General features: G+C 43.8%; 1 protein-coding gene across 7 annotated transcripts in view; it reads right to left on the bottom strand.

Moving 5' to 3' along the window:
* The window catches only part of POC1B (POC1 centriolar protein B), a 166,446-nt gene that overhangs the window by 130,220 nt on the left and 15,358 nt on the right, over window positions 1–20,868 (bottom strand). For all 7 annotated transcript variants that reach the window (XM_077265446.1, XM_077265445.1, XM_077265440.1 and 4 more), the window contains 4 exons: window positions 16,326–16,497; window positions 7,830–8,009; window positions 5,576–5,683; window positions 1,638–1,753 (listed from right to left, as the gene is read on the bottom strand). In XM_077265446.1, the coding sequence (XP_077121561.1) occupies window positions 1,638–1,753; window positions 5,576–5,683; window positions 7,830–8,009; window positions 16,326–16,497 (576 nt within the window). The remainder of the gene's footprint in view (window positions 1–1,637; window positions 1,754–5,575; window positions 5,684–7,829; window positions 8,010–16,325; window positions 16,498–20,868) is intronic.

The following is a 20,868-nucleotide window of genomic DNA, read 5'->3' as shown; positions in this document are numbered from 1 at the left end:
TGTGACACGGGATGAGATTGGATGCAGGGCTCAGTGGACTGTGCGACACAGGATGGGATTAGATGCTGGGCTCAGTGGACTGTTCGACACAGGATGGGATTAGATGCTGGGCTCAGTGGACTGTGCGTGCACAGGATAAGATTAGATGCTGAGCTCAGTGGACTGTGTGACAGGATGGGATTAGATGCTGGGCTCAGTGGACTGTGCGACACAGGATGGGATTAGATGCTGGGCTCAGTAGACTGTGCGACACAGGATGGGATTAGATGCTGGGCTCAGTGGACTGTGCGACACAGGATGGGATTAGATGCTGGGCTCAGTGGACTGTGCGACATTGGATGGGATTAGATGTTGCACAGTTCCATCCTGTGCACGCACTCCAATGAGCTCTTCATTTAATCCCATCCTGTGTTGCAGTCATGGTGCTAACCTACTATTACCAGCAGAGCTCTGTCAGTGTTCAGAGCAGAGTAGCGTGATGATTACACTACTGTGCACAGAACACTGCAGCGATAGAAGCAGTGAGCGCAGGCGGAGCTACTGTACTACTGATACCAAGCTACCTAGCCGTTCTCACCACTCAGAGGAGCCCTGCGCCGATGACTTTTTCCTGCAGTGGGAAAAGCGCAATAGCCTGGTATTATTAGTACAATACCAAGATGTCCGACCTGCTGCCCTCAGATTAAAGGTAATCTGTCAGCAGCTTTTTGCTATTTAATCTCAGAGAAGCATAATAAATGGAAAGTGCGCCTGATTCCAGGGGACGTATCACTTACTGGGCTGATTATCACTAGAGAACTAGGTCTCACATACAGGCAAGTCACGCTAAATCAGGCCTTACACCATGCTGCTATCATATTACACATCAAAAACCTGCTGACAGATTCCATTTAATCCTGCCCTCTTACTGTTCATTGTACCAATTATGCAGTATTTAAAGAGGATTCGGTAGCCAAGGTAAAAGTGGCCAGTTTTTGCTCTCACTTTATTCCCGCTTCTCCCCAGAATAATACACGCATATACGGTACATACTTTTTTTTTTTTTTTTAATTCGCCATATGGTTTGAAAACTTTTGAACTTTTTACTTAGTGCTGAATCTTACGGTCATTACCGGGGTATGACTCGCAGAGTTCTGTGGGGGAGCATCTTTAGGTTGCTCTACATTATAACCCTGACAACACCACCCACAAAGACCAGTAAAATTAGCAAAAAAAAGCTTACTTCTCTGGAACCATATGGTGGAATAAAAAGGAAAAAAAATTAAAGGGAAATACTCAGGGGAGCAATGGGAATAAAACCTGAGCAAAACTGGAAAACTTGTCACTTTTGACCGGATGACAGGTGCTTAACCCCTTCCAAAGACCAGCCCATCTACTAGCTATGACAATTCCAAATTATCAGGTGTGCTTCCCCTAAAAATGTGGGCCATATCACCGGTACTGAACTTCCTATCTAACATTTGGAAGATACCATCCAGAGCTGCAGAATTTCACATGGTGATCAAAGTCCAGCACATGGAACAGTAGAGATCTTGTTATTTTTGTAAGCATTAAAAAAAAATAAAATAAATCGGTTTTGTTCCCATCGTATGTCCATTAATCAGTTGCAGAGATTCTAGGCAACCAAAATGTGTTACCTTGATAATGCTGCAGTAATTTGTTCATGCGAATATCCCAGACTTTCACCGTACTGTCAGACCATGCCGAGGCGACACACGTTCCCGATGGATTAAACCGAACATCACTGGAATGCCTGAAAGAAATGGAAGACCGGTAAATGTGGCTTTTTTCAACTTACTTTATACAACCTAGACAATCTCTTTAAAAAGGAATGGCCTCGACTTCTTTTCTACAGAAAAGCACCACTCCCTTTCCCAGTCTCCCGTTTTGCCGAGGATTCTCCTGAAGATTGACAGTTTGGACCTGGGGCAGTTTCATGCTGCTTGTCCAAACTCTCTCTCTAAAGGTACCTTCACACGAAACGACATCGCTAGCGATCCGTGACGTTGCAGCGTCCTCGCTAGCGATATCGTTTCGTTTGACACGCAGCAGCGATCAGGATCCTGCTGTGATGTCGCTGGTCGCTGAATAAAGTCCAGAACTTTATTTGGTCGTCCGATCGCTGTGTATCGTTGTGTTTGAAAGCAAAAGCAACGATACCAGCGATGTTTTACACTGGTAACCAGGGTAAACATCGGGTTACCAAGCGCAGGGCCGCGCTTAGTAACCCGATGTTTACCCTGGTTACCAGCGTAAAAGTAAAAAAAACAAACAGTACATGCTCACCTGCGCGTCCCCCAGCCTCTGCTTCCTGACACTTACTGAGCGCCGGCCCTAAAGTGAAAGTGAAAGCACAGCGGTGACGTCACCGCTCTGCTGTTAGGGCCGGAGCTCAGTCAGTGTCAGGAAGCGGACGCTGGGGGACGCGCAGGTGAGCATGTACTGTTTGTTTTTTTTACTTTTACGCTGGTAACCAGGGTAAACATCGGGTTACTAAGCGCGGCCCTGCGCTTAGCAACCCGATGTTTACCCTGGTTACCCGGGGGCCTTGGCATTGTTGGTCGCTGGAGAGCTGTCTGTGTGACAGCTCTCCAGCGATCAAACAGCGACGCTGCAGCGATCGGCATCGTTGTCGCTATCGCTGCAGCGTCGCTTCGTGTGAAGGTACCTTAAGGCCATTAGAAGAGGCATTTTTGCAGCAATTGCAGCACTTCTTATTGCATTTTTGTGGTATTGCCAAGACAAAAAAAAAGTAACTCTGGCATTTCGATTCACACGTTGAGTATTTGGTGAGTTTTTTTACGATAAGTATTTGTAAGCCAAAATCAGGAGTAGAACAATTAGAGGAAAAGTGCACTGCTTGAAAAACTAAAGCAAACACTAAAGTACCACATCCTTGGTATCACTGAATGAAATATTCCAGTTGCAAATCTTTATTCATTACATGATGGAATGCATTGAGAACAATAAAACACAAAAATAATCAATGTAAATCAAAATGAATACCCCATGGAAGTCTGGATTTGGAATGATACTCAAAATCAAAGTGGAAAATCAAGTTACAGGCTGATCCAACTTCAGTGGAAATGCCTCTAGACAAGGAAATGATGGTCAGTAGTGTGTGTGGCCCCCACGTGCCTGTATGATCTCCCTACAATGCCTGGGAATGCTACTGATGAGGCGGTGGATGTTCTAGTGAGGGATCTCCTCCCAGACCTGGATTAAAGCATCAGTCAACTCCTGGACAACCTGTGGAGCAACATGGCGTTGGTGGATGGAACAAGACATGATGTCCCAGATGTGCTTGATTGGATTGAAGTCTGGGGTCTTCAGCCACGAGGCCTAGGTATTGTGATGCATCAGACAGAACCCAGGGCCCACTGCATCTGCATATGGTCTCACAATGCGTCTGAGGATCTCATCCCAGTACCTAATGGCAGTCAGGGAACCTCTGATTACCACATGAAGAGCTGTGCGGCCCTCCAAAGAAATGCCACCCCACACCATTACTGACCCAAAGCCAAACTGGTCATGCTGGAGGATGTTGCAGGCAGCAGAATGTTCTCCACGGCGTCTTCAGACTCATGTGCTCAGAGTGAACCTGCTCTTATTCATGAAGAGCACAGAGATCAATGTTGATTCTTCCAATTTTGGCGTTTTCTGGCAAATGCTAATCACCCTGTAAGCACAACACTCATTTGTGGATGTCGGGCCCTCATAACACCCTCATGGAGTCGGTTTCTGACAGTTTGAACAGACACATGGATGTAGAGGCCTGCTGTAGGTCATTTTGCAGGGCTCTGGCGCCGCTCCTTCTGTTCCTCCTTGCACAAAGGAGGAGATAGCGGTCCTGCTGCTGGGTTGTTGCCCTCATACAGCTCCCTCCATGTCTCCTGGTTTCTGCACCATGCACTGCACACTGTGCTGTCACAGCTCGCATTGATGTGCCATCCTGGATGAGCTGCACTACATGAGCAACTTCTGTGGGTTGTAGACACTGCCTCATGCTACTGTACTGTACCTCCAGCGGTGAGAGCAATGAGAAAATGCAAAAGTGACCAAAACAACAAACAAAAAGGATGAGAACAGAGAAATGGTCTATGGTCACCCCTTGCAGAACCACAGCTTTATAGGGGCTGTCTTGCTAATTGCCTATCATTTCTACCTGTTGTCTGTTCCATTTGCACAACAGCAGGAGAAACTGATTCACAATCAGTGTTGGTTCATAACTGGACAGGTTGAATTCACAGAAATGTGATTTACTTGGAGCTACATTGTGTCATTTACGTGTTCCCTTTATTTTTTTTGCAGTGTTTAATTGAAAAATGCAAAAGTGGTGCACGTTTTTGTCCCTATTGTATATTTTCGCCCCACTTCCTGTGTGATGACGCTTCGATTGAGTATCCCAGAGCGTCCTGGGATTGCCAAATGAAGCGCCATCAGAGGGCAGAGGATGCGATCACTGTCACAGCCTCTGCCCCCTCCCTGAGACGAAGCATTATCAGAATGCTTATTTCAGAGACTGAGCTAGTCAATGCACACTGTGATAATGCATTGCAATGCGTTGTAACAATACCCAGTGTTCAGACACCAGTGACGTCACTTGCGGGGACAGTATCGCGGTTTATGGTAAAAATCATGGTTTCTTATGAATGCCAGCCATAGGCTGAGATTCACAGAGCGCCATCATAACAGGCACGTCGTCTTCGGCAGACCTGCAGCCATCAAGACAACCCTATGACACGTAAAGATTGCGTTGCGGTGAGCCACAGGGTAGGTGGAACCTCTGGACACTGTGCTGTAAATGCCACTGTCACTGACATTTAGCAGCTGTGAATAAAACAGGCGTCATCTGTCGGCAATAAATCTGGCGCAATTTCTGAGCCTGCTTTAAATAAGGGGACCTCAAATATGACATACGGCTACATCATATTTGAGAAAGGGTTAAAAAGGGCCTTTCAATGGATTTTTAAAATTCAAGTTGAGTGCTTCCTCTAAATGCTAAAGCTCCACTGATCCCTGAACAGTTTTTCATCTTTGCCTGTGCTCCTCCATTGCAAAGTTATACCCCCAGAAATAAAGATGAAAAATTTTCCCTTCAATCAACTGGGCGTATACCACTCAACTACTCTGTGGGCATTTACATTTTCTCCTCTGAGGCTTGCCAATCAAAACACTGCCGCATCCACATAGAAGTCCTGTGGTATACACCCAGCTGCATGAATTGGAACGCTGTAACTTTATTTCCAGGGGGTATAACTTTAGAAAGGAGTGCAACTGGAAAGTCTGTTCCAGAATTAATGATGCAGCAGCAATTGGAGGAGGAACTCCATTTAAATTAAAAGTCCTCTTAAAGCGTAGCTACCCATAGGTGGCACTAAAGAGACCGCTTTCTTCCAATTCTTCCCTGAGGAGGAGAGCTCATTTAATTATTGAGAACAGAGATCTTTAAAGTTCCTGGGTTTGGTAACATACAAAAAGCCATATAAGTTGGCGCTTAGTGGGATCCAAATCAATGCCATAAATTGCTGGGATAATGGCTTGTGAAGGCTTCTGGCTTATAAATAATAATTACCCCTTGTAGTCCATGAAGGTGTTAATGCAAACTCTGTTTGTGGTGTCCCAGATTCGTACCGTCTTATCATCACTGCATGAAGCGATTAGTCTTCCATCTGGGGAGAATCTGTAATGAAGAAAGATTAGAGAACCCTAGAGAGGACGCGGATGAGAGAAATTACTTAAATTGTCTAAATACCCAACAAATAAGGAACTCGGTGTGAAAGCATTGACACTGAACAGCAGGAAAGCAGCGCTAATACCGTAGGGGAGGAGGTCGCAGCAGAGGACGCCACCGGCCAGTGACTAAACACACAAGGCAAGAATCCATTAGAGATCAGAGGGCTGTGTAAAAATGAGAAGATTAGACCAGTTAGCAGAGCGTCACGTGACATGCCCACAGCCGGCAACCATGGTGGGATTATGACATTTGTCACGATCAATGGGCTCCGACAGCAGGGACTCCACTGATCCTATAAAAGACCCCTGTGTCAGTGCCTCGGTACTGTGCATGCTCAGCCGCCACCGCATTCACTTTCTTAGGACTGCTAGATATCAGACAAGACTGTGTTAAATATGTGTTTGCGGACCCTGTAGATAAGATACTGCTTCCCATCCATCAATCAGCACAATTCGATTTGTCATAACGTCGTTCGCACATTTTGAGCAAAGATATAAAGTCATTTATAAACATCTGCTCTCCAACATGAAATGGCTTTATGTCACCTATCCTGGGAACAATGACGGACATTTCATTAGACTGGAGTAAAATGGCAGAAACGTATTTATCTTGTTCCAATTTTCAGAAAAACAACATACAAATTAGGATGTTGGCGCACCCTTGGTGTGGCCACGGACCTCAGCGCACCGGTCCACCCCTTTGGTTTTGCATACCTCAGGCTCTCTTCTGATTGCCAGCGACAGCATTCCCCAACCAGTGCGCTCTTCTCCTGAACATCACCCTCTCTCCACTACACTACTGGTGTAAGGGGCAACAAGCAACATCAAGAGAACAATCTGTGATCAGAATAATCCCTCTTGAGAAAAATCTCAAGTGCTGGAGACACATTTTCCTTGTAATCGGTGAAGGCACCAGCGCTTATCACATATGGATAGCACATTGCATACACACCACTTTTAAAGGGTTGTCCAGGAACATTAACTTGCAGAATTTGGATTAATTCGCAAGTTAAGTGTTTTAAGTTATGCGGCTGATGCACTGAAAGCGTGGCTACCGGAAGGAAATGATCTTTATTCTGCCTCGGGCTTTCAGTCATAGAGGGGCAGCCAGCACGATGCTGAAAGCCGGCTGAGCAGTACATCAAAGCAGAGCCGGCTATCAGCCATTACAGAGTGGTTACAGTTGCAGCTCAGTATCTACTGAGTGATGACTGAGGCTACGCCTCTATGACTGAAAGCCAGAGGCTGCAGGGACAAATAAAGTTCATTTCCTCCTGGTAGCTGTGCTTTCACTGCGGCAGCAACCCTGTTTTTGAATGCCATTTTGTGCAGATTGACCCTATATCTGCAGGTTAATAGGGTTTTTCTTTTAAATGACAGGTTCCCTTTAAAACAATTTTATACCACCACTTGTTTGATGATTGGCGGTTGTTTAATAGCCTTTATAGACAGGTCAACCACACTTCCTATGTGCAAAGAATGATCAGTGACCTCTTGCTCTGCGCGTATGTACCATCACTGTTCTCGGGAGCACATGTTCTGTTTACATAGAACAATATGCTGCCTACTATGGTGTAAGCTTAAAAATAATTTCACCTAACAAGCATTTTGCTTATTTGTTGGGTGATTGGCAGCCTGATTATCATGAAACGAGCGCTCCTAGACACATTCATTCACAACAATCGGCCAGTGTAAATCCAGGTTTAGTTGTCATTATCATATCGTTGGGGCGAAATATACACAGTGGACAAAGCCAGGACAGTGTGGTTCCATTTAAGCTTTGTAGTAACCATTATCAGGTGCTTAAGCTCAGGTCCTATAGAAGTGAACGGAGTTTAAGCTGCAGGTCTCAACATGGCGTACACTTTGTACTTCTCAGTGCAAAAAGGTTTTCGTGGGGGTGCCCAGTGTTCGAATCCCACCGATTCGGTATTTATAACCTATTCCAGGGATAAGTCATCATTTTTAATTCCTTGATATTCTGTGTGTAAGGCTGAAGACTTTGCATTTGGGCCAAGAAAAGACAAAAATGTAGGTGCCTTTGCTGACAGAATTTGAACAAGCCGAATTTCAGGCACTGGATAACTACATACCTTGCACAACGAACCCAATTTGTATGCTGGGTAAGTGAGAAAAGAAACCGCTGATGATGGACGCTCCACGCCTTTATGGACTTGTCGTCAGATGCAGTGATAATGCAGTGGCCATCACCTGAAAAGTCAACGCTTCGCACTGAAGCTGTGTGCGCTTTAAAGATGGTTGACTCCCCTTTGCTGAAATAATACAATTAAAAATAAAAATACAAATACATGCAGACGTGCTGACATTGCTTTAAAAATACTTGTCCTTTTTAATAAAGCCTCTAGAATAGCATGGTCTTGCTTCCCTCATCCCCCATAATAATAATACGTTTTATTTCTGTAGCGCCAACATACCCCACAGCACTTTACATTACAGAGGGGACTTGTACAGACAATAAAGACATTACATAGTAACACAACACCAAGAGACCTGAGCGCCCTGCTCACAAGCTACGATCTATGAGGAAATAGGGGAGACATGAAGGGTAAATGGTAAAAAGTGCTTGTATTCAATAGTGCAGCCAGCAACATAATAGGGTGTTCACATAACACTGCATAAACCGGTCACCAGCCAATATGTGGACAAGTGCAGACACAGAGGGCTATCAAGTGCATGGAGGCCGTGTTCTGATTTTGAAGATAATGTTGTATGGGCAAAACGGAGACGAGAGTGAGAAGTTTTGTATTGGACTCTGCAGTGGATGGGCAACTAGTGCAACGGCTGGCACAGGGTAGAGGAATTGGTTTAGCGGTTGGAAAGGAATATGATCCGAACAATGTAAATAATTGGGTGTCATCAGCATAGAGATGGTACTGAAAACTGAATCTCCTAATGGTTTGTCCAATAGGGGCAGTATATAGAGAATAGAAGGGGGCAGGAGGAGAACCAGCAGAGAACAGTATCCTTGAGGAAGATAGAGTGGAGCATAGTGAGGAGGAGCTGGCGATCCAGAGTGTCAAATGCTGCAGAGAGACCCATGAGAATCAGCAGGGAGTAGTGACCATCAGATTTATCTGTTAGATCATAAGAGACTTTAGTGAGGGCAGTTTCAGAGTGTAAGGGTACTGTCACACAGTGGCACTTTTGTCGCTACGACGGTACGATCCGTGACGTTCCAGCGATATCCATACGATATCGCTGTGTCTGACACGCAGCAACGATCAGGGACCCTGCTGAGAATCGTACGTCGTAGCAGATCGTTTGGAACTTTCTTTCGTCGCTGGATCTCCCGCTGTCATCGTTGGATCGGTGTGTGTGACACCGATCCAACGATGCGTTCGCTTGTAACCAGGGTAAACATCGGGTTACTAAGCGCAGGGCCGTGCTTAGTAACCCGATGTTTACCCTGGTTACTGTCGTAAAAGTAAAAAAAAAAAAACCGTACATACTCACATTCCGGTGTCCGTCAGGTCCCTTGCCGTCTGCTTCCCGCTCTGACTGACTGCCGGCCGGAATGTAAGAGCAGAGCACAGCGGTGACGTCACCGCTGTGATCTGCTTTCACTTTACGGCGGCACTCAGTCAGAGCGGGAAGCAGACGGCTAGGGACCTGACGGACACCGGAATGTGAGTATGTACGGTTTTTTTTTTTTTACTTTTACGACGGTAACCAGGGTAAACATCGGGTTACTAAGCACGGCCCTGCGCTTAGTAACCCCATGTTTACCCTGGTTACCCGGGGCCTTCGGCATTGTTGGTCGCTGGAGAGCGGTCTGTGTGACAGCTCTCCAGCGACCACACAACGACTTTCCAACGATCACGGCCAGGTCGTATCGCTGGTCGTGATCGTTGGAAAGTTGCAGAGTGTGACAGTACCCTAAGGAGTGGAAAACAGATTGTAAAGGGTTAAGAAGGGTGATCTGAAAGATAGCGGATTAGATGGGAGTGGATCAAGCACTCCAGGTTAGAGACGAATAGGATTGACTGAATACTGTCAACTGTTTTTGTGCGCATTCCATCGGTGACCACATAATACATATGTGATATCTAATTCCGTTTTCTCACTATTTATTTTTCATTAATGCACATTTCACCAAAGGTCTACCGTATATAATCGAGTATAAGCCGAGATTTTCAGCCCATTTTTTTTTTTAAGTTAAAAGTGCCCCTCTAGGCTTATACACAAGCCATTGTTAGTGAGGAGCGAATATACTCGTTGCTCAGGCTTTCCCGAGCATGCTCGGGTGATCTTCGAGTATTTGTTAGTGTTCAGAGATTTAGTTTTCCTTGCCTCAGCTGAATGATTTACAGCTACTAGACAGCTTGATTACATGTGAGGATTCCCTAGCAACCATGCAACCCCCACATGTATTCAGGCTGGGTAGTAGCTGTAAATCATTCAGCTGAGGCGTTGAAAACTTAATCTCCGAACACTAACAAATACTCGGAGATCACCCGAGCAACGAGCACAGGAACAAGCTGCCGGCACCAGAGACCATCGGAGAAGCAGGGACCGCGTCAGGAGGGGGCGAGCATTGCGATATTCACCTGTCCCCGTTCCACCGCCGGGCTCCATCTTCCGCATGCTCTGGCTGTGACGTTCAGGTCAGAGGGCGCGATGACGTGGTTAGTGCGCCACCCTCTGCCTGAACAGTTACTGCAGAGAGCCGGAAGACACAGCGGCGATGGAACGGGGACAGGTGAAAATCGCAAGTGCCAGGGGCCTGAGCGACGAGAGGTGAGAAAGTCATTCTTCTTTTTATCGCAGCAGCATATGGGGCATAATATATGGAGCATCTTATGGGGCAATCAACTTTTGCGCAGCATTATATGGGGCATAATCTATGGAGCCCATAATGAACTTTATGGAGCATTATATGGGGCGTATTTTGTATGGAGCATCTTATGGGGCCCATCATGAACTTTATGGAGCATTATATGGGGCTCCTGATTCAATATGGATATTCAAAAACACTTAACCTACTGATGTCTCAATCAATTTCACTTTAATTGGTATCTATTTTTATTTTTGAAATTTACCAGTAGCTGCTGCATTTTCCACCCTAGGCTTATACTCGAGTCTATAAGTTTCCCATTTTTTTGTGGCAAAATTAGGTGCCTCAGCTTACACTCGGGTCAGCTTATACTCGAGTATATACGGTAATTCCATTCCTTGGATTGGTCAGTGTGTGCCAATGTGCGTATATTTATAGGTGTACACTTATACATAACTCTTTCCATTTTTTCTTATACATCACGGGGGGGTGTCGGTTCTTGCAGGTATATTGCTACACGTGCATGCATACATATATATATATATTTTGTTTAAAGGGAACCTGTCACCCCGTTTTTTCAGTATGAGATAAAAATACCATTAAATAGGGCCTGAGCTGTGCTGGACAATAGTGTATTTTGTGTACCCTGATTCCCCACCTAGGCTGCCGAAATACCTTACCAAAGTCGCCGTTTTCGCCTGTAAATCAAGGTGGTCTGGTCAAACGGGCGTGGTGAAATCGCTTCTTCTCCCCCAGATCTTGCTTATCTTTCCGTTGGTGGCGTAGTGGTTTGCGCATGCCCAACAGCGGAATGCACTGCGCAGCTGAAGAAAAAGAGCGCGATCTGCGCTATTCACCGCTTTATCGCTGGCGGCGACCATCTTCCTGAGGCCGCACAGATGGAGCGCTCTGCTGCCTGGGGCTTCAGGAAAATGGCCGCCGCGATCTCCATCTGCGCACGCGCGGCATCCCGCGGCCATTGTCCTGAAGCCCCAGGCAGCAGAGCGCTCCATCTGCGCACGCGCGGCCTCAGGAAGATGGCCGCCACCAGCGATAAAGCGGTGAATAGCGCAGATCGCGCTCTTTTTCTTCAGCTGCGCAGTGCATTCCGCTGTTGGGCATGCGCAAACCACTACACCACCAACGGAAAGATAAGCAAGATCTGGGGGAGAAGAAGCGATTTCACCACGCCCGTTTCACCAGACCACCTTGATTGACAGGCGAAAACGGCGACTTTGGTAAGGTATTTCGGCAGCATAGTTGGGGAATTAGGGTACACAAAAATACACTATTGTCCAGCACAGCTCAGGCCCTATTTAATGGTATTTTTATCTCATACTGAAAAAACGGGGTGACAGGTTCCCTTTAAATATAAGTAGGTAGGGGTGTTGGCAGATCCTTGTGTCCACTTGACACTTGGCATATATGTGCGTCCCTCTTTTTGGATTAGACTTATTAGAATTATATATCTTTATACACATTTATACATTTTTTATTTAACCTACAGTGTATATTTTATATATTGACATTTCTGCACTTTCACTTTACCACCATTTTGTTTTTTCTTCACTTGTGTCACATCCTTGCTGCTGCCGCCGCTCCCCGCGCCCTGTCATACTCCCGTATCTTCGGCTTCCCGGCGCGCCTCCTCTGCTGCGGATCCCCGCCTGGCGTCTTCTACTCTGCGCTCGCTCCCGGTCTCTGCCTCTCGTCGGCTGCGTGCGCACATTTCTGAGAGCGTACCGGCTTTCCCTTCCTGTCCTCTCTATTCCTTTGGAGGACTCCAACCCGGAAGCACTACTTTGCGCTGGCCTTATTACCCTGCCCCTTCCTCCTTACTTTTTCTTGTGCTCATTTGTGCTCCACAAGTGATTCTGGCCGCACCATTGTTTGTGTTCCTTGATCTGACCTTGTGCTTCTACCCATTCTCCTTCTAGGTCCTGTTCACGTACTCCGTCCTGTCTGTTCCTTCAGGGTCCTGCCTCCTAGTCCGTTACCACCGCTCAGTCCTTGTTCCTGCCTCCAGTCTGCCTGTCCACATCTTCCGTCCGGACTGTGTTTTCCGCTAGTCCAACCCCTCTGTTCTGTCCGTTTCCCTCGGAGTCCTGTCTGCCAATACACATACTGCTTCTTGTCCGCTCTCCCTGTCTTCCAGCTGCCGTGGCGATAGTCTCTCACGGGTCTGCCCCTAACGCTCCCTGTATAGGGGTGGTCCATCTGGTCAGCTCGCCCGTGGTGGGAGGATCGTTGTCACGGTCCAGTGGGTCCACCCCTTTGTACCTTCAGTTGCGTCCGCGTCACAACTTGTAGATCACCCAGGTACTGTTCGCCTGCATATGTCCCCTCCCCAATTTAATTCCACCTGTGGGTATCTTTTTCACTGGTTTTGGCTTCCCTAGTCTCTTCTGATGTCTTGTTTAATAAGGTATGTGCACTTTTTAAATAGTTTTAATAATATTATTATTATTATTATTATTACTATTATTATTTTTTATTTCATTTTCACTCTGGTCACTGGGTTCCTCCCTTGAGGCTTTTTGCTACTTCTCTACTCTTGAATACTTGCCTCTCATCCTGTTTACCTACATGTTTTTATTCCCAGAAACACACAAGAACATGGAGCAAAAACGTCCCAGATAAAAAGTAACACTTTATTCAGAAAAATATTTACACACTAAAAAAATAACATAATAGTGAACATAATGACCAAGTAGACAGTCTGGAACATAACAGTAAAGCAAAAGGACCCACCCATAATATTTAAGTGGATGGGAAGACCAATAAGGTATATACATGTATATACATATGCATATACAGGTATATACATATATACAGCACAGACCAAAAGTTTGGACACACCTTCTCATCTGAAGATTTTTCTGTATTTTCATGACTATGAAAATTGTAAATTCACACTGAAGGCATCAAGACTATGAATTAACACGTGGAATTATATACTTAACAAAAAAGTGTGAAACAACTGAAATTATCTGAAATTATGTCTTATATTCTAGGTTCTTCAAAGTAACCACCATTGCTTTGATGACTGCTTTGCACACTCTTGACATTCTCTTGATGAGCTTCAAGAGGTAGTCACCGGGAATGGTTTTCACTTCACAGGTGTGCCCTGTCAGGTTTAATAAGTGGGATTTCTTGCCTTATAAATGGGGCTGGGACCATCAGTTGTGTTGAGCAGAAGTCTGGTGGATACACAGCTGATAGTCCTACTGAATAGACTGTTAGAATTATGGTAAGAAAAAGCAGCTAAGTAAAGAAAAACGAGTGGCCATCATTACTTTAAGAAATGAAGGTCAGTCAGTTGGGAAAACTTTGAAAGTGTCCCCAAGTGCAGTTGCAAAAACCATCAAGCGCTACAAAGAAACTGGCTCACATGAGGACCGCCCCAGGAAAGGAAGACCAAGAGTCACCTCTGCTTCTGAGGATAAGTTTATCCGAGTCACCAGCCTCAGAAATCGCAGGTTAACAGCAGATCAGATTAGAAACCAGGTCAATGCCACACAGAGTTATAGCAGCAGACACATCTCTACAACAACTGTTAAGAGGAGACTTTGTGCAGCAGGCCTTTATGGTAAAATAGCTGCTAGGAAACCACTGCAAAAGACAGGCAACAAACAGAAGATACTTATATGGGCTAAAGAACACAAGGAATGGACATTAGACCAGTGGAAATCTGTGCTGTGGTCTGATGAGTCCAAATTTGAGATCTTTGGTTCCAACCACCGTGTCTTTGTGCGACGCAGAAAAGTTGAACAGATGGACTCTACATGCCTGGTACCCACCGTGAAGCATGGAGGAGGAGGTGTGATGGTGCTTTGCTGGTTACACTGTTGGGGATTTATTCAATATTGAAGGCATACTGAACCAGCATGGCTACCATAGCATCTTGCAGCGGCATGCTATTCCATCCGGTTTGCGTTTAGTTGGACCATCATTTCTTTTTCAACAGGACAATGACCCCAAACACACCTCCAGAATGTGTAAGGGCTATCTGACCAAGAAGGTGAGTGATGGAGTGCTACGCCAGATGACCTGGCCTCCACAGTCACCAGACCTGAACCCAATCGAGATGGTTTGGTGTGAGCTGGACCGCAGAGTGAAGGCAAAAGGGCCAACAAGTGCTAAGCATCTCTGGGAACTCCTTCAAGATTGTTGGAAGACCATTACTGGTGACTACCTCTTGAAGCTCATCAAGAGAATGCCAAGAGTGTGCAAAGCAGTCATCAAAGCAAAATTTGGCTACTTTAAAGAACCTAGAATATAAGACATAATTTCAGCTGTTTCACACTTTTTTGTTAAGTATATAATTCCACATGTGTTAATTCATAGTTTTGATGCCTTCAGTGTGAATTTACAATTTTCATAGTCATGAAAATACAGAAAAATCTTTAAATGAGGTGGTGTGTCCAAACTTTTGGTCTGTACTGTATATAATAATAATGCTAAGTCGGCAAACGTTATTGAGAAGCACAAGTGAAAAATCAACAATCGAGAGGTGTATACCACTATCAAAAGGGAGCGAGATCAGCAAGGAAGGTGCTGTACTACAAAGGTCTTACCCATAGTCTCCACATAGGGCCAAGTGCTATCAGCCTCAACCCGCTTTTCGCGTGGGCTTCCTCAGGAAAGTTCTTCAATATAAAAAGCAAAAAGTGAAACTCGTTATATAGAGTCATTACAAACAGAGTGATCTATTTCAAGTGTTTAATTCTGTTAATGTTGATGATTATGGCTTACAGCCAATGAAAACCCAAACGTCATTATCTCAGTAAATTAGAATAATTAACAAAAACACCTGCAAAGGCTTCCTAAGCGTTTAAAAAGGTCCCTTAGTCTGTTTCAGATGGCTACACAATTATGGGGAAGACTGCTGACTTGACAGATGTCCAGAAGGCAGTCATTGCCACCTTCCACAAGGAGGGTAAGCCACAAAAGGTTATTGCTAAAGAAGCTGGCTGTTCACAGAGTACTGTATCCAAGCATATTAATGGAGAGTTGAGTGGAAGGAAAAAGTGTGGTAGAAAAAGATGCAAGTATTGAGTGCATTTACTGAACATACAATTCAATAGGCCAATATTTCAGATTTTAAAATTATTTTTCAAGCTGGTGGTATAAAGTATTTCAAGGAGATAATAACTTTTGGCTTTTCATTGGCTGTAAGCGATAATCATCAACATTAACAGAAATAAACACTTGAAATAGATCACTCTGTTTGTAATGACTCTATATAATATACGAGTGTCACTTTTTGTATTGAAGAACTGAAATAAATGAACTTTTGATGATATTCTACTTTTGTGAGAAGCACTTGCACTTACGTAGCCCATACAATTATGACTCTGCTCAGACATGGCACTATGGTGTCGCTGCCCTTTTGATTATTAGGCTTTTACTTGGATTTACTCTTTCTTGTTTTTATGTGATCATAATAAAATTATTAATATGTTCTTAGATATACTCGTGTCCATTCTCTTTTTTCGGTTAGCATAACTCTTACAGATGAGCCTGCCTTTTCTATGTTGCCCGAGCCTCTGTATTTATAGTGTTTCTATAAAACTAAGTAAAGCTAAATAAAACCATTAGGATAATTCTCAGAAATCTCCAATTTCTTCCCATAGGTACGATGCAAGAGTCATTACAGTTAGACTGGAAAAGTACTTATGCACGGCCTGATACAGTACAGCAGAGTAACAAGCCCAATGAGTATATTACTACAATCACAGAAAAGTAAAAATCCCAAAATACCATTTATTCTCCATTTCTATCCAGGACTTACATGTTAGGGGTCCAGAGTCTAACTGTCCTGTCCTTAGCAGCAGACGCCAGCACATGTCCAGTAGGAGAAAACTGAACACTGGTCACAACCTCTCGGTGCCCTATAAATCGGAAAGCCCGTGATTGAGGCTTGAAATTCCAGACCATGACGCATGCATCTGCAGCGGAGGATGCTGGAAATATATGGAAGTATGGTATGAGAAAACACAGGAAAACAAATGCAAGATAAAACATTTCTTATTTTCAAGACGTATATGGCCATTTCTAAGGACTACACGGTCAGAAATGCCTAATCAAGTCACCGATCACATGGATGTCTAAAAAAACTGACAAATTTTTCCTTTTATTTCTTAAGATATAATAAAACGGTAACGGTCGTTTTAGCAAAATCTGCATAAATCATTAATACGAGCGACTATAAGAAACTTTGTAATATATCTTAGACAAAGATGTGCCTTTCTCGACTTAAATTTCTTCTGTAACTCCATTTGCCTTCTAAACAGCATAAAATCAGCCTTAGTCAAAAAGATGGATTGCAAGCTCACTGAAGTATCAGGTTACAGTCCTATTAGATTTTATGAAGAAAAGAAAAGAGGAGTCAGGAGCAGAAAAACAGATCACACTGATGCTTCTAGCAAGTGAGCAGTGTCTGCAGCTAAACTGCTTAGTGCTGCTGTCTCTGTCTGAGAGTTACAGAAAAAGAAAAGCAGGAATCCATCTCTCTGCAAGTGCTGAGTATGGGAGATACATATCATCACAGAAAGTCTACATCCCGTGTGACACCTGTGTGTTTGGAGACCCAGTTTTAATGCATTCTACTTAAAATCAATGGTACTGACAGAAAGACCTGAGCATTGTACTTGTGACGATGGGGCCTTGTGGAAGCAGTTACTTAGAAATGTACAGTTGTGCTCAAAAGTTTACATACCCTGGCAGAATTGTTTGCTTTCTTGGCCTTTTTCAGAGAATATCAATGAAAATACCAAAACGTTTTCTCCACTTATGGTTAGTGGTTGGGTGAAGCCATTTATTGTCAAACTACTGTGTTTTCTCTTTTTAAATCATAATAACAACCCAAAACATCAAATTACCCTGACCAAGCGTTCACATACCCTGGCAATCTTGGCCTGATAACATGCACAGAAGTTGACAAAAATGGGTTTGAATGGCTACTAAAGGTAGCATCCTCACATGTGACCTGTTTGCTTGTAATCAGTGTGTGGATAAAAGCTGAGTGTGTTTCTGGGATCCAGACAGACTCTTGCATCTTTCATCCAGCCACTGACGTTTCTGGATTGTGAGTAATGGGGAAAGCAAAAGAATTGTCAAGGGATCTACAGGAAAATGTAGTTGACCTGTATAAAACAGGAAAGGGACACAAAAAGAAATCCAAGGAATTGATAATGCCAGTCAACAGCGTTCAAACTGTGAATAACAAATGGAAAATCAGGGGCTCTGTAAAAACAAAACCACGGTCAGGTAGACCAACAAACATGTCATCCACATCTTCCAGGAAAATTGTTCGGGATGCAAAGAAAAACCCACAAATAAAATCAGCTGAAATACTCTCTGAAAAGTAGCGGTGTGGCCGTTTGAAGATACACAATAAGGAGGCACTTGAAGAAAAATGGGCTGCATGGTTGAGTCGCCAGAAGAAAGCTACTACTGCATGAATGCCACAAAGTATCTCACCTACAATATGCAAAACAGCAGAGACAAGCCTCAAAACTTCTTAAACAAGGTAATTTGGAGTGACGAGTCCAAAATTGAACTTTTTGGCCACAACCATAAACGTTACATTTGGAGAGAGGTCAACAAGAACTATAATGAAAGGAACACCATTCCTACTGTAAAGCACGGAGGTGAATCAATGAGGTTTTGGGGATATGTGAGCTACAAAGGCACAGGAAACTTGGTCAAAGTTGAAGGAAAGATGAAAGCAGCACGTTATTAGCAAATACTGGAGGCAAATTTGCACTCATCAGCCCGGAAGCTGCACATGGGATGTACTTGGATGTTCCAGCATGACAATGATTCAAAACACAAGGCCATGTCCACCTGCCATTGGCTACAGCAGAACAAAGTGAAGGTTCTGGAGTGGCCATCTCAGTCTCTTGACCTCAATTTCATTGAGCCACTGTGGGGAGATCTCAAGCGCGCAGTTCATGCTAGACAGCCCAGGAATTTACAGGAACTGGAGGCTTTTTGCAAAGAAGAGTGGTCAGCTTTACAATCTGAGAAATCATCCACAACTACCACAAAAGACTTCAAGCTGTCATTGATGTTAGAGGGGACAATACCATGGTATTAAGAAATGGGGTACGTGAACTTTAGATCAGGGTCATTTGGATGTTTTGGGTTGTCATTATGATTTGATAAGAAAAAACACAGTAGTTTGACAATAAATGGCTTCACCCAACCACTAACTATGAGTGGAGAAAAAGTTTTGGTGTTATCATTCATATTCTCTGAAAAAAGGCCAAAAAAAGCAAAAATTCTGCTGGGGTATGTAAACTTTTGAGCACAACTAACTATTATAAGTGACGATTCTGGGAACCCTCCTTTAAACCACTTAATCAAGTTATCAGGAAAAAAGATCCATGATTATGATAGAATGGTAGAGTTGTAAAGGACCTCAAGGGTCATCATGTCCAACCCCCTGCTCAAAGCAGGATTCACTAAACCATCTCAGACACGTCTATTCAGCCTCTGTTTGAAGACTTCCATTGATGGAGAACTCACCACCTGGCAGCCTGTTCCACTCATTGATCACCCTCACTTTCAAAAAGTATTTTCTAATATCTAATCTATATCTTCTCCTTTTCAGTTTCATTCCATTGCTTCGTCTTCACACCCCATTATGACCTATTTAATATTGATACACTCACAATATATATATATTTAACAGATGTGGAAAGTGCCAAGAAATCCATTTTGAACTTTACTTAAAGAGGTAATCATTTGTACAACCAAATAGAATATTAGAAAAAAACCTCACCTTCTAATAGTATGAATGAATATTCAAAAACCACATCATTAGTCTAATAAGGCCAGGAACTAACTCACATGCAGTATGGTTCTCCCATAATCACACAAAGAGTGCAGGTGTGGAGTACTCTCAAAAGCACAAGAACAAAGAAAACCGGAGTAGCCATAAACCACAAGGGAAGATAAAAGCATACAAAATTTACTTTAACATCATCAGTAAAAAATCATGTACATATATTACAAAAAGTCAGACAGGTAGCAACGAGGAACAAACCTAAACAACAGAGGGGCAGACCGTAAATAAAGACAGGGTAATGAATATCATGCAATCTCCACTAACTAAGGCTACTTTCACACTTGCGTTGTTTTGTATCTATCACAATGCGTCGTTTGGGAAAAAAACGCATCCTGCAAATTTGCCCGCAGGATACGTTTTTTCCTCATACACTTGTATTGCAGACGGATCGCGACGTATGGCCACACGTTGCGTCTGTCGCGCACTGGCTGCGTAGGATTTTGGCGGCCCGTCATCTGGAAAAAGGGTTCACGAGAACGTTTTTCTGTGCGTTGCATCCTGTTTTTCTGTCTGCGCATGCCCGGCAGGAAATCTCACTCTCTGTCTCTTTCCTGCCCGGGACTGCAGACGGAAATGTGAAAGTACACACTTCCGTCAGTACGTCGCGCCGAGGCTTTGTGACGGGAGACTACCGACGGAAATGTGAAAGTAGCCTAAATATACCTGGATGATGACAGCAGAAAAAGTGCTTGTACATGAGCATAAAGTGCCAAGGACTTATCTTCGACAGGCATTTCTCAAAAGGAGAAAGCCGTGGCGAAACGTGCGTTGGGGTTAAGTACGGCATTCCAGTTCACCCTGACATGGGTAAGTGGCAATCTGCATTCTCTTGTTACCTACTAGAGACTATTCAGTGCTAATTGTGCAGGTATATACAGGATTCAAATTAGACACTTGATCTGTCCTTGGCACTTTATGCTCATGCGCAAGCACTTTTTTTGCAGCCATCATCCAGGTATATTTAGCTAGTGGAGATTGCATGATATTCATCCACACTGGGTGTTTAATTACCCTGTCATTAATTACGGTCTACCCCTCTGTTGTTTTGGTTTGTTCCTTTTTGTTACCCGTCTGACTTTTTGTAATATATGTACATGATTTTTTACTGACGATGTTTAAATAAAATTTGTATGCTTTTATCTTTCCTTGTGGTTTATGGTTACTCCATTTTTATTTTGTCCTTTTTCACCTTGTAATAGGTAGAATGGTTGCGTTTATCTTTGTCTGTATCGCTCCAACAACTGCTGACCACCGATAGTTCAAACAAGATAAAAGGATTGGATCAACATATAAAGAAAATTAAAAATGTTATCCCTTCAGATTAAAATGTGACAACCGTGATCAACATAATAAAATCATGCTCACTCAGATGTGTTTCGGGGGCCGAAGTCCTTAAGGGCCAGAAGTGCTTCAGAGTGAACATGATTTTATTTTGTTGATCATGGATATCCCATTTTAATCTGATGGAATAACATTTAGA

The sequence above is a fragment of the Ranitomeya variabilis genome, chromosome 5, assembly GCF_051348905.1.
Source record: "Ranitomeya variabilis isolate aRanVar5 chromosome 5, aRanVar5.hap1, whole genome shotgun sequence".
Lineage (NCBI taxonomy): Eukaryota > Metazoa > Chordata > Amphibia > Anura > Dendrobatidae > Ranitomeya > Ranitomeya variabilis.
Note: the sequence above shows the minus strand (reverse complement) of the source record. Positions and strands in the feature narration are given on the sequence as shown.